Source organism: Quercus robur, chromosome 8, assembly GCF_932294415.1.
Source record: "Quercus robur chromosome 8, dhQueRobu3.1, whole genome shotgun sequence".
Lineage (NCBI taxonomy): Eukaryota > Viridiplantae > Streptophyta > Magnoliopsida > Fagales > Fagaceae > Quercus > Quercus robur.
This window is the reverse complement of record NC_065541.1, coordinates 779,435-793,219: the sequence shown is the minus strand read 5'-3', so window position 1 is coordinate 793,219 and position 13,785 is coordinate 779,435. Positions and strand designations below refer to the sequence as shown.

The following is a 13,785-nucleotide window of genomic DNA, read 5'->3' as shown; positions in this document are numbered from 1 at the left end:
CGTTTATGTACTAAAACGGCATCTATGGCAATGTAACACTTGTTGTTTATGTATCAAATTTCCCTGTTATCAAAGCAAACAAACGGAAAATTGTTTAATGTACTATAACAACATAGGGATAGGACAAGTTTGAAATTTTCTTAACATTCTAGGAACCAAAATCAAACTTGAACCAAATTTAAGGAATGAATGTATATATCAACGGAAAGAAACAAAAAAATATAGAATAAAGGTCAAAGAGGAAAATTAGAGTAATTTCCACATAAAATCAATTCATAAAGGAGACTTTTGTAAGTGTTGAAGACCATATATTTTATCTTAAAAAAATGGTATTCAATATTCATAACTCTCTTATTGAAAAAGAAAGTAGGCCGAAAGATATTCAAAATTATTAGGTTCATGATTACTTTAAAGTTTTTTAGTTCAACTATACTTTATCAATTCGATTCAAAATATGATTAAATTGCCAATGGTCTTGCAGTGTTTTCTACGGAAACGCCCAGCATTCAATTCCTCCTTCCCCAGTCCCCGATTAGAGAGAGAGAAATTAGGTGACTGGGCTGCCTGGGTCATTACATGACAAATGGGCCAATCATCAGTTCGATCCAAAACATATAGGCCCACGGTATCAAAAAAAAAAAAAAACATATAGGCCCACCCCGTGAGAGAGAGAAACGTAACCGTTGAAATTAGAAAGATAAATAATACTAACTAATGATCTGACCGTTGCGAACAGAAAAAATATATCCGTTGGGAATCCCAGGCGTTCAGCAACAATTTAAATAGAACAAAGACCAACCCATACTAAATCATAATCAAACTTCGCTCTATCTGAAAATTCTCAAAGCTCTCTCTCTCTCTCTCTCATTTCTTTGCCAACGCGTTCTATTCGCTTCTGTTTTCTGTTTTTCCTATTATATATAATATAGCATTTCATTTTCTGCATTTTTCATTCTATATTGTGTTTGTGTTTCCATTTTTGCATTGAATCTTTTTGGCATTTCAGTCATCATCAATGGCCCAAATCAAAGATACCCACATCGTAGAAATCCCAGTAGATGAAGAGCACCAACAAAAGCAACTCTTATCTGCAATCCAACACCACCCATTAATGGAAATCTCAGAAAGCCCCGGCCATCTCTTGCTTCTCAAGCTCTGGCAAAGAGAAGAGGATCTTTATGGCCGGCGCATTGCTCTCAAAGAAACTAGAATAGACTCTCTCAAGAGAGAAATTTTCCAACTTTGCTGTTTCCTTTTCATCTTTCATGGACTTTTCTTGACTATGTTGTTTACCTCTTCCATTAAGTCCCAAGATCAGGACCAGCATACACATGATACTTGTAAGAAATGGTGGATACCGGCTCTTTTATTGCTGTCCACCTCGTCTGCTGTTGTGTTATTGGTTCAGGTGAAGCTTTTCAGGTTCTGGAAGGTGTGGAAGCAGTTGCAAAGGGAGAGGAATGATAACCGAGCGCTTGCGAGGTGTATTCAGGAACTGAGGATGAAAGGGGCTAGCTTTGATTTGTCTAAAGAGCCCCAATGTGGGAAGAAGATGAAAAGCTCCAGCGTTGAGATCAAATGGAAGCCACTTACTTGGTGTTCTCAGTATCTGATTACCATTGCTCTTGTCTGCTTTACAGGTTTGGTGTTTCCGGCTAGCGAGTTCATCATCTGTGGCTTCTAATCATGGGAATTGTTTGTTCGATGGGTAATATATCTGTGAGAGCAGAAAAAGGTAACTAATAATAACATTGGCATTATACTGTGACAGATGAAAGTTAAATCCCAAGCTGTAGTTTCTTCTTTGTCCTGATTTTTTCTGGTTTCATATGGTGTAGTTTCCGCAGGCTGTGTTATGGATGAATGTGACCCAGAATAGAATTGTACATGGAGCTGTCTGATTAATCTAACCGTGTCTCAAGGTAATAAAAACGTGTCATTGATAAAGATTTTAGCTTTTAGAAATGCAGATCTGCTTGGTTTTTGAAATGCTTCCTTAACTTAAGATTTGTCAGACCTCTCATGCAGGATTTATGAAATATTCCGGCAGACTTTGAAGGCTGGTAATGGAAGAAATCTTACTCCATTACGTCTGTTCAATCTCTTCAAGGGGATGAAGCGTGTTTGGTCCGATCACCAGAACAAGCAAACTATATAACCGTTTGAAGTTCTGATTATATTTAGGTTGAAAGTTGAAGAAATTGATCAGATTTTCATCTCTGAATTGTGCTACTGATTATAATGAGAGGTGCCTGATTGAGTGGAGCGGTGATAGCTAAATCACAAGAGGACTTTGCGAGTGCAAGAAAGCAACTTCAAATAAAATACATCATTTGCCTTGAACATGAGCACATTTTATAGCCAGCAAAATTATACTATTCCAGACTTTGGTGCCAGGATTCTTCTTCTCTTGCAGTCTTTGTAATATGGCGCATTAGAAAAGGCACTATCTATCATTGGTTTGAGGATTCTTTTTTTTTTTTTTTTTTTTAAGAAACTGGGTTTGAGGATTTTGTAGCATTTTCAATTTTAGTTTCAACACCACACTGCCCGTGTGCTTCTCCCTTCTTCCTTTGCAATGAAATTTAGTTCTCTATTCAATAAATTTTTATTTTATTTTTTATAACAGTTCTCTATTCATTGAATTGCCTATTTGGGCTTGTTTTCCATATAGCTTTTGTGTGCCAGATTTTGGCTATTAAAAAAATAGTTTTACTCATTCAATTGCAGATGGTTTACAACTGAATTCGTCTCATTTGACTTGGGCATGAAAAATATAGCACTGAACACAAATTTGGGCTTGTTTTCATATAGCTTTTGTGTGCCAGATTTTGGCTATTAAAAAAAAAAAAAAAAAAAAGTTTTACTCATTGCCGATGGTTACAACTGGATTCGTCTCATTTGACTTGGAATATGCATGAAAAAGCACTGAACACAAATTGAATGATGATAATTTAAAAAATACATTTGACAACTTGTCCCTTGGAGAAAGGTGAAGAACATCTATGGGTTACAACTCTCTCTCAGTTAACTCTCTGCCCTAGATGTTAGGGGCTTTCAAAGCCAAATATTCTAAAAACACCTGCGGTAAGAAACAAAAATAAATAAGTTAACAAAAAGCACCTGATGCACATCTGATTTTCCTAATATAGCAAGAAACTGCAATTACCTTCATCAGCCTGATATTTGTTCTTGTCATCCCCAGCATACGCGAGTAAATTGTACTTAGGATTCCATTCCACACTGTTCATAGCGGCCCGACATGGTATCTGATGCACTGTTCGTCCAGTATGAACGTTTGACTGTGCCACAAGGAGGCAATATTATTAATTCTTTTTGTATGTCCCACTTTAGGTGAAAAGTTGGATACGTAGAATCCTATATGACCCCACTTTAGAAATTATTATTATGCATGACCAAGCTGTCTTTTCAGCTAAAAAGTTAAGTGGGATAGTCTGTGTTACAAAGTAAAGCCCATATGCATAAGCCAGATGGAAGGAGAAGCTTTTGAGCCATGCTAAGCTTACTAGACAATTCTTCTTTCATTGCAAAGGGAAAAAGACACTTCTTAGGAAAAGAAAAGCTGGAAAAGTCACTCGAATACTTACTATATCAATAAACAAGTCTTCACTGGCAGAAGCAATATAATCTCCAGTGTAATTAAAGCTTATTGTGCGGACAGGCCATCTGAGAAAAGTATGAAAAGGTCAATTCCATGCCTACAGATGCAATAACTGAGTCCAAAATGATGGATAAACCCATGGGAAAACTCACTCAAGTTTTGTAAATGTTCGCACACAGAGCATCTCCGATATCTCCCACAGGCTTACTAGGGAATCAGCACTTCCAACAGCAAAATATCTGTCACAGTTAGAAGAATAATTGGGAGTTAGAAGAAATTAATTATGTTCTTTGTGATATTTTTATAGATAAATATGAAAGGGAAAAAAAAAGAGAGAGAGAAAAAAAAAAAAAAGGCAAATGTTACAGAAGGATCAGAGGGACAGTTGTAGTATACCAGCTATATACTCAACTATCGACTCATGATCACTCACATATGCAAAGAATCCAAAAAGTCTACAATGCAGGAAGGAAAAGGAAATAACTAAGTATACAGAGGAGTTTTAATAAGTGGACATGATTGGGTATCCACATACATAGGTAGTAAGCAACTATTCTAACAAGTGAAACTCCCAAAAAAAAAAAAAATATATATATATATATATATAAGTGAGCTTTGAAGCACACCTTCCCATTGGATCAATTGCTATACAATAGCAACCAGCTGTATGAGCCACGAGGGTGTCAAGTGGTCGCAGAGATGGGTATGCTAGTACTTCAACAGTACCTGAACAGAAGAATATATGATCAACAAATATTTAGACATTTTGCAGCACAGAGAAAAGGGACCACTCTCTTAGATATCAAGCTTACCATTTCCAGTTGTCAAGAAGAACATCTCCCCTGTCATGTTCCACGCAATCTCATTTACCTGGAAAAAGAAGTGGACTACTCAAGTAGCAATTGATATATGAGATAAATTATCATAAATGGAATTCAAAGACATCCCAGCAATTAGATAGTTGCATGTATATATATGGTATAGTTAACAGCTCTCCAGATAAGGTCAAATGTATTTACAACTATAGACCAGTCAGAATATTAAATTGGTGAGCTATAATGGCGTAGAGAGAGAGAGAGAGAGAGAGAGAGAGAGAGAGGAAGGAACTCCATAGTTGGCCACCAGGAAGTCTGGCCAGATTCTGAGCACAAACCAAAATTAGATCTAATTTTTATTATACTCCACATTGTAAAGTAAAGTTGCACAATGATGTAATTTTTATGGCTTCCACAAGGTAAAGTCATGTAAACAGATTAATTATGTGACTGAGAAATGATGATTGCTAATGTGAGAAGTGGTATAAATCATGTTGAAGCATTATGCGGACTGGAGGCAAGGCCAAAAAGTGAGATGACCATAACCAGATCTGGATGGCAATGTTTATAGCAAAACATATTTCAGGGTGAAACGATATATATATATATGGACATTCCTAGCTTTCAGTGAGACATGGCACCAGACCAAATTCAACCCCCCCCCCCCCCCCCCCCTTCAACAAAAAAGATATTCTAACATCAAGTTTGAAATAAATATTACCTCATAACTGAACTTGCGCTTATGCATTGGTTTAAATTTCCGAACATCCAGTATTGTCAATTCATCATCCTACAACCAGTGAGAGGATACAGTAAGAAACGGCAGCTAGATACTTTCCTAATATGCCTAAAGGAAGCAGTTAACATATCCATCCAAGACCAGCTTAAGACCTGATAGTTACACAGCAACAGAACTAATAATACTCAAATTTTTCCGAGTAGAAACTTTAAATGTTAGAATTTTCCGAGTAGAAACTTTAAATGTTAGAACAATGACAAATCTGCAGAGGTCTTAGCACCTGAAACAGGACTGTAGAACATACCCTATTACCAACAGCTATGTGTGTACCATCAGGTTTGTAAGTGATGTTAATGTTCTCCCCACTGAGTTCTGTCTGCATTGAGCATTTTCCACCTGTAAAACTCAACATAAATAAATATTTGTTCTGAAAGCACCATAACAGTCATCATTTTCAAGTTAGGTAGCCTTCCTTCAAGTAAACCATACGAGATTATCAAAGTCATCAGGAAAAAGAAAATATCGATTGTTCACGCAATTCAGATATCATGATATTCAATTAACTCTAACTTCAACCTTCCTAACGCTCCGTTTGTTTTAGTAATGATGTTTTCTAGAAAATAAGTCATTTTTCAAAAATTATTTTCTATAAAACTATCTCATTTTCCAATATTTGGTAGCAATTTTAAATGAGTTAAAAAACAATTTCCTAACTTCCCTTATTTACCTTGCTGTGAGATAAAGTTGTTTTCCAAAAAAATTTAATGGGAAACAATGTCTAAAAATAAGTCATACTTTTTATGTTGACCAAAAATAGTTTTCCTTTGTCTCTTTTTTTATGCTACCAAACACTGGAAAACACGGAAAACTATTTTTACACAAGGTTTTCCATCGAAACAAATGGAGCGTAAGGAGTATTTAAAAATCATAAGCTATTTGCTAAGTCAAAGACGTTTTTCACAATTCAAAATGCATCCTTTTCGATAAAATAGCTAGTGACTAGATGATAAGAACCAAAACCCAAAAAAAAGACATCTTTTAAGAATTATGAAGACAACAGCAATGTAATCATGAGAATTTAAAGGACTAGGAAGTTAAATTTCAGACAAGTTCAACAGAGATGATTATGCTATAGAGCAGTAACTTACTTCGAGCGTCCCACAAACGAACAGTCTTGTCACCGGATGCAGTAGCAATTAGATCGCCATGTTTGGGATCCCAACACAGCTGATCTACACTATCAGTGTGACCCTTCAATTCAATATCCTTAACCTTACCCTGTAAAAACCATATGGAGTCATCCCTGTTATTATTTTTGTTATCATTAATTAATATAATAATAAGCAAGTATTGCCAAAGGTAAGCCCCATGAAAAATGGTTTCAAAGTTAAAACCCTCTTCCACATTTCTAAAGATGAATAAGGTTCCATGTCATTTAAAATTGTTCCCTGATGCAGAGTAGTGCTATATCCTATAGGTACTACAACTTTTACTGCATGGAGCTTACAAACTAATGTGTCACCAATCACTAAGAGGCAATTCAAATATTCATTTATGAAAGTCCACCAATCACATTAATCGCCACATCAATTTGTAAGCTTTATGTAGTAAAAGTTGTAGTACCTTTTAACATTTGAACCTGTGGCATCTATTCCATAATGGAAGCGGAATTCGATCTCAAGTACATTATTTAACGACAAGAGATATTACTAATTGCAACTCACATATTAAAATCAGTTTCATTTCTTATTCGGCGGAATATTGATTATAAACAAAGTAGCAACATAGATATAAATCTAGCAAAAAACAAAGTCTTGACCATGAAATGAAGAAAACACTCCACTTCAAAAGATGCCCAATTGGAAAATAAGTTTTTTTTTTTAAATAAATTTATGGTAAATAAAATTCAAAGAAATCAAAATAAAAAGAATTTTAAAGAGGGGAAGTAGGAGTTCATACATGGCCGTGTGGCTCAATGTGCCAAAGTCGAGCGGTTTGATCGACAGAACCGGAAGCGAGCTTTGTGCCGGTGCAATTCCAAGCCACCGAATGCACCTGAAAAATATCATTCAAATCAAATCATCAATTCCTTCTTCTTCTTCTTCTTCTTCTTCTTCTCTAGGGTTGCCCCAGTGAAAAAAAAAATTACAAAATCGGAAATTGAATATTAATGAAGAGAGAGTGAGAGAGAGAGAACCTTCTTCTTGTGACCTTGATACTCTCGACTATGGAGGTTCTTGAATGGTACTGCTGTACTTGTTCCCTCCATCTCCTCTTCTTTCTCTTTCTCTTGCGCCACTTCCTCTTCACTCACTCGGACTCAGGATTTTCAATTTCAAGCTCTACCGGGTTATTATTCGGGCGAGTTTAATATTGCTGGATACGATGGGCCGGGTTATAGGTTATAACCCAGTTATTTTTTTAAAAAAAAATTAAATTAAATTCGATAGTTACAGTAAAGAATGAACCGTTTAGCCAAATTATAATTTAACTTTTAAAGAAAATAAATATTTTACAAGCATGTATATATAATTGTAAAACTGTGTTATAGTAACATTATGGCATGTAAGTTATGGTAAGTAAATCATTAAGAAAGCTTTAAAGCTTGAGTTCACGTACCATAGACGACACCCGTAGGCACTAATCTAGTAGAAAGTGAGGATGTTGATTTAAGTTTTAACTTGGGTTGAAATGAGTTTGAGTTTGATAGAGAGGCTAAAGAGGTGGAGACCACCATTGTTAGTAGTGGTGGTGGTACTAAGTGTGAGAGACCATAGCCCTAGCCCACCAACTTTTTTAATTTGTTGGATCAAAACCTGTACGAGAGGGGGGGGGGAGGGGGGGGGGGGGACCATGTGTAGTGTCCCTCATGGTGTTGATTCAACAGATGACATCTCCCTCTTAAATTGAGGGTTTTACAATAAATAGAAAAAAAAAATCATCATTTTTATTTATTTGATAAAAAGTACATCAATTTGAATATAACTAGGGCATTACAAGGGTTTGGTCCAATATACAATCTAAGAAAAAAATTATATGGGTTTGCTCCTAATTACATTCTAAAAACTGAAAAGTATATACATAGGTGTTAATCTACGAACCATTGATTAAGTTTGGAGCCTAAGGGTCCATTTGGTCGAGGTAAAATGAATAGTGTTTGACTGGGGGGAATATGGGGTACGGAGTTTTCTTTACAAGCCCACCGTTTAAGAGGAAAAAGTCTTCTTTCCAATTGGCGAGAAAACTAGAGAGAAAAGTGAAAAGGAAGTGGGTTTGATATGAAATTACCCATCTACCCTCCCTGTTATTTACTAATGTTGTTGCTTCTTTTTTTCTTTTTCTTTTTTTGGTTTTGAAAATGTTATTGCTACGCTACTGCCTCTTTATTTTTGTTTTGTTTGTTTTTTATTTTTCTATTTTTCCTTTCTTCTTGTGTTTCCTTTTCCCAGTTATAGTAGTGCACACGTTTTGGCCCTTCTTTTTTCATATCAAATACAAAACTTTTATTATTACTAGTTTTTTTTTGCTAGATGTTTTATTAGTTGTGTTAGTTTGTAGTAATTAAAAATAATAATTTTTATAAACTATTAAAATTGTTTTTTATATACTAGGGACATGAGAGTAAATTTATACAAATAACATTTTCTATCCTCCCACTTTTTGGCCCTTCTTTTTTCATATCAAATACAAAACTTTTATTATTACTAGTTTTTTTTTGCTAGATGTTTTATTAGTTGTGTTAGTTTGTAGTAATTAAAAATAATAATTTTTATAAACTATTAAAATTGTTTTTTATATACTAGGGACATGAGAGTAAATTTATACAAATAACATTTTCTATCCTCCCACTTTTCTACTCAACCAAAAAAATGAGTTTTCTGTTTCTCTACTTTTTCACTTCCTCGACCAAACACACGGAGGGAAAACTAAATCTTTTCTATTCTCCTATTTTTCCACTTCCTTTATATTTTCTATCCTCCCAACCAATCAAACCCAAGTTTCAAGGTGGGACATAACTTTGCCCGCTAAAACTAGTCTTCTAAACTATGGTGCCCAATAGTCATGTCACATAATCCAAGCAATCAACAAATTATAATGTTTGAAATAGGTGCTTGCGTGTGCACGGTGAAAGCCTTAAATTTAGCATGTGATCATATAAGATGAACGGAAAATTAAAGCATGATGATTGTGTGTGTACCATCTGATAATGCTTAAAAAACATGTTTGATGACCCTAGGATCTAGCATATGAGTTAGAAAATACCCTCTTAAGTCTTATCTTAATCTAAGTTCATCCCTTTTCACCCAAAAAAACAAAAAAATCTTCAAAAGAAGCAGTAGAGTTGAAACTAGAAAGTACATATTCGTTGGCCAAAGTTAATAAGTGTTTCCACAAAAAAAAGGCAAATATTAATTCACAAACGAGAAAAGGTATGGTCATAATGTCACAGAAATAGTGAAATAATAAATAATTGTTTGCATAAAAAAGGAGTGTTACTATAATTTTTTTATAATCATTAATTTGGGGAAACTACAAGTAAAAATCTATGAGGCAAGTGATCATTAGTTCACTACCTTTTGAAGTTGAACTGAGTTGTGTAAAATATATAGATGCACACAATGTCAATGAGATGGTTGTGGTTGTGGTTGTGGGTCTGAACTGATCCAGTAGATGGCTGTAGGTTTTGGAGTGAAAGTCCGTCCAATAGCCAATCTCTGAAGTTTAATTTGACTAGGTTTATCTTCTCCATCTGTTCCAATAAACTCTTCAAATGTAATTCAAAAACGTAGTTATCTATCAAAACTCCTAAAGCAACATCTCAACCACTTAAGCGTGTATTGGCTAAGATATTACCATACTACAATTGATTTGCAAGTTTTGCATGTACGTACGTCTATGTCTTGCAATTTTACTAATTTATTTTATTATATATAGCAAAAGAAATCAAGATTATATAAGCTATAGATCACTCTGCCTTGCTTTGCTTTACAAATTATTTCGTGCACAAATTGACCGATGACCACAATAGTTGGTGTCGTTTGCAAACAGGGCAGCATCAATCAGAGTTCTTAATAACGTCCAAAACTAATAGTCTATCATTGGGAACATGATTCTCTCTATTTTGTCTATTTCATAGTTAAATTTTTTTTATTTTTTTAATAGTATATAGACTGCCTCTAAATTAGTAAAATTTAATTTGAACAATGAGATAGATCCGATCCAATCCAAATGGAGAGAATAATTTTTCTACGTTTGAAGGTGGTTATTTTCGAAATTGAGAATCCCTGTTTTCATTCTTGGCACAACCTTAAATAAGGTATTTGTTGGATTAAAAAAATAAAAATAACTCTCTCCATCGTGTTTTGTTTATACAATTTAGAAAATTCAATTTTTTTTTTATAAAAAAGATAAACTGTATTTAATGTATTGCCTTTAAAATAAAAATTTTATCAAGTTTTAAAATTACTCATATTATTTCAAACTCAAATAAAATAAATGTAGAATGATGACTTTTCAATAGAGAAAAAATGTATTGATTTTTTAAAATTGCGGCTATTGATTTTTTTTAAATGAATGATATTTTGGAAAATAAAATATGTAATAATAGACCAAAAAAAGGGAAAGAGTAACGAAAAGAGCTAGGTTTAACTAATAAACAGCAAATTACCAACAAAAAAAAAGTACAATAAATCTAAGATGAAATGCTTATTAAGAAACAACCATATTGCGTGTATGCATATTTTAATACAATCTCCATCACAAGAAATGAATCCCTCTCAAAATGTTACACGTAGTTAGACTATAATTGGTTTGGTTGGTCCCTATTGATGTAGTTGGCTGCACTGTGTGACCTCAAAACCTCAAACACTTGCACAAGAGATAATAATCAAACGAAGTGCATTGTCATTGGTTGGTAGTAGACTCTCTTAAGGTATGTTCAAATTATTTGAACTTATAGCTTTCTTGCTATTCAAGTTGATTAGACATTCTCAAAAATAGATTTTTAACGTCAGTCTCGTGATCATTATTAAAGAGATTATTTATTTTCAAGAGTGAGCGCTTTAAATTATCATGGAATAATCTCATACAAAGGTTACTCCAACTAGTTGGGAGGTTAGCTCAATTCATCATTTGACCAAACTAACTTACAACGTTGAGCCGTGCTAGCCACACATTATCTTCTCATCTACCGATTATTTTTGTAATTCTACCTTTTTATTTTATAATTGTTGACAATCATGCTATTTTAATAAATACTAAATAGTAGCCTAATAATAATTTTTATGAGTTGGCTAAATAATAATTTAAGAGTTTTTGTAGCTTTGAATTGTTCCCCCTTCAAAAAGAAAAAAGAAGAAGAAGAAAAAAGCATTATTTGAATTGTAGTGATTTAATATGATACGCAATCCATTATTAATGAGAAGAAAATTTGTTGTCCTTGGGGTTTGGAGTAGTGACAAAGCCAAATCCAATATAATTGTAAAAAAAGATTAATGTTTGGTAGCTAGCAGCCTAGCAGCATAATGGTGGAATTAGTTTGGGACTTGGTCGTTACTCCTTATGAATATGTTCGTTCCTTCGTTCGGTTCTACCATAATTTATTTGTACAATGTTTTCTTGTCTACGCTATGCCTATGCACTTCAATCCACATGCAACAAAACTTGTTCTTTCTTCGTTTTATCTTTTGGTCAAACCAAAAAGTTGGTCTTCGGACAAAATTAAAGTAAACACCTTATTATTTCATATATTCTCAATTCCTTTTTTTCCCCCATAGAAGATTCAATATAATGCTGTGGCTACAAGAAAGAATAATTTACTGATTATAAATACACTAATAATATCAATTTTATTTTCTCAAATTTCAATAATTACAACTCAATCTCTGAAATTTTTAAAATATGTCAATTTAATTCTATTGTTTGTCCAACTTTAACTCAAATACCATATTCTCCCCAAAAATTAAAAAGGACATATCTCCCTTTATTAAAAATGATTAAAGGTAAGGTAGTAAATTCAAAATCTATTATTAAAGTGTGTAAAACTTATCAACAAAAACAAAAACAAAAAAAATGCTTCTAGACATTTTTTACCTTTTATATATGTGACAAATACAAAGAGTTCACATGTTAGTTAAAAAGTTGTTATGGTCGTTAATTTCCGTTTAAAAAACTTAATTGATAAAAATATTTTGTTGACAATTAAGAGACACGACTAAATACTTTAATATGTATCAATTTAACCCTTTTTTTAGAAGAATTTAACCCTGTTGTTTGTCTATGAATTTGATCTCAAATAACATATTTACCACTTAAAAAATGGGCACATATAATCCCTCTTATAAAAAATGGTTAAAGGTAAGGTAATAAATTTGAAACCTACCAAGTTTGTAAAACTTACCATCAAAAACAAAAATGTTTCTAAAAATTTTAACCTTTAAATACACGTGATAGATAAAAAAGGTTCATGTGATAGTTAAAAAGCTATCACGAACATTAATTTCAATTAACTCAACTAATACAAATCTTCTTTCAGCAAATAAGAGATGCAAAAAAATTTATAATTATCAATTTACTTCTAACATTTGTTAATAAAGTCTAACTCAAATAACATTTTTCAAAAAAAAAAAAAATTCACAATATAAAAAGGGGGACATACACCCTTATGAAAAATGATTAAAGGTAAGGTAATAAATTTGAAACTTACCCCAAAAAAAAAAAAAATTTGTAGATTTTTGCCTTTAAATATATGTGACAAATAAAAAGGTTCATGTGTTAGTTAAAAAACTATCACAAACGTTAATTTCAGTTAACTCAACTAAAACAAATCGTTTGTCGGCGAATAAAAGACACAAAAAAATTTAAATTTATCAATTTACTTTTATCATTTGTCAATAAGCTCTATCTCAAATAAAATTTTTCTTTAAAAAAAAAGTGTTTCACTATAACAAATGGTTAAAGGTAAGGTAATAAATTTGAAACATACCAAGTATGTAAAACTTACCAATAAAAACAAAAATGCTTATGTACATTTTTATCTTTAAATATATGTGACAAATAAAAAGGTTTCACATGTTAGTTAAAAAGTTGTCACGAATGTTAATTTTAGTTAACCCAACTAATACAATTCTTTTGTCGGCGAATAAAAGAAAAGAAAAATTATCAATTTACTTCTGTCATTTGTTAATAAAGTCTAACTCAAATAACATTTTTCTTTTAACCAAAACATGTTTTTCCCTATTAAAAAAAAGGGGACACATCCCTTATAAAAAATGATTAAAGGTAAGGTAATAAATTTGAAACATACCAAGTGTGTAAAACTTACCAACAAAAACAAAAATATTTACGTACATTTTTCACTTTTAAATAAACTGTGTCAGATAAATATAGTTCACATGTTAGTTAAAAAGTTGATACCGGTATTAGTTTTAGTTAATTAACTCAACAAATAAAAAATCTTTGCCGGCAAATAAGAGAAACGTGATCAAATCCCATACAAAAAAAAAAAAAAAAAAACACAATAGTAATTTCGCTCGAGAGTAAAGCGCAAAATTCATTTATCAAACCATAAATCCAAATTCTTGTATTTTTTTATATATATATATAGAAAA

At 32.7% G+C, this 13,785-nt stretch overlaps 2 protein-coding genes across 4 annotated transcripts; one reads left to right on the top strand and one right to left on the bottom strand.

The window, feature by feature from the left end:
- The first annotated feature begins 817 nt into the window (after nucleotides 1-817).
- On the top strand, nucleotides 818-2,605 carry LOC126694100 (uncharacterized). Of its 2 annotated transcripts, none has more exons than XM_050390157.1 (3): nucleotides 818-1,735; nucleotides 1,839-1,922; nucleotides 2,029-2,605. In XM_050390157.1, exon 1 carries the CDS (start codon nucleotides 1,016-1,018, stop codon nucleotides 1,682-1,684), a length of 669 nt encoding a protein of 222 aa, XP_050246114.1. In that variant the 5' UTR covers nucleotides 818-1,015; the 3' UTR covers nucleotides 1,685-1,735; nucleotides 1,839-1,922; nucleotides 2,029-2,605. The 2 variants fall into 2 exon arrangements, with proteins under 2 accessions (XP_050246114.1, XP_050246115.1); XM_050390158.1 differs by having other exon boundaries at nucleotides 2,016-2,605.
- On the bottom strand, nucleotides 2,469-7,541 carry LOC126694099 (THO complex subunit 3). Of its 2 annotated transcripts, none has more exons than XM_050390155.1 (11): nucleotides 7,374-7,541; nucleotides 7,136-7,231; nucleotides 6,325-6,454; nucleotides 5,457-5,572; nucleotides 5,159-5,227; nucleotides 4,435-4,492; nucleotides 4,249-4,348; nucleotides 3,775-3,861; nucleotides 3,609-3,687; nucleotides 3,170-3,302; nucleotides 2,469-3,082 (listed from the first exon to the last, which is right to left on the bottom strand). In XM_050390155.1, exons 1-11 carry the CDS (start codon nucleotides 7,443-7,445, stop codon nucleotides 3,048-3,050), a joined length of 975 nt encoding a protein of 324 aa, XP_050246112.1. In that variant the 5' UTR covers nucleotides 7,446-7,541; the 3' UTR covers nucleotides 2,469-3,047. The 2 variants fall into 2 exon arrangements, with proteins under 2 accessions (XP_050246112.1, XP_050246113.1); XM_050390156.1 differs by having other exon boundaries at nucleotides 5,481-5,572.
- Between the last annotated feature and the right edge of the window lie 6,244 nt (nucleotides 7,542-13,785).

Bases quoted from the DNA above. Each gene is read 5' to 3' on its own strand.
- LOC126694100 (XM_050390157.1), top strand. From the start codon at position 1,016: ATGGCCCAAATCAAAGATACCCACATCGTAGAAATCCCAGTAGATGAA.
- LOC126694099 (XM_050390155.1), bottom strand. From the start codon at position 7,445: ATGGAGGGAACAAGTACAGCAGTACCATTCAAGAACCTCCATAGTCGA. The intron at 5,228-5,456 runs GTGCTAAGACCT...CACTGGTTGTAG, and splicing joins GTTCTACAGTCCTGTTTCAG to GATGATGAATTGACAATACT. The intron at 3,862-4,248 runs GTGTGCTTCAAA...TAACTGTGACAG, and splicing joins GCAATTGATCCAATGGGAAG to ATATTTTGCTGTTGGAAGTG.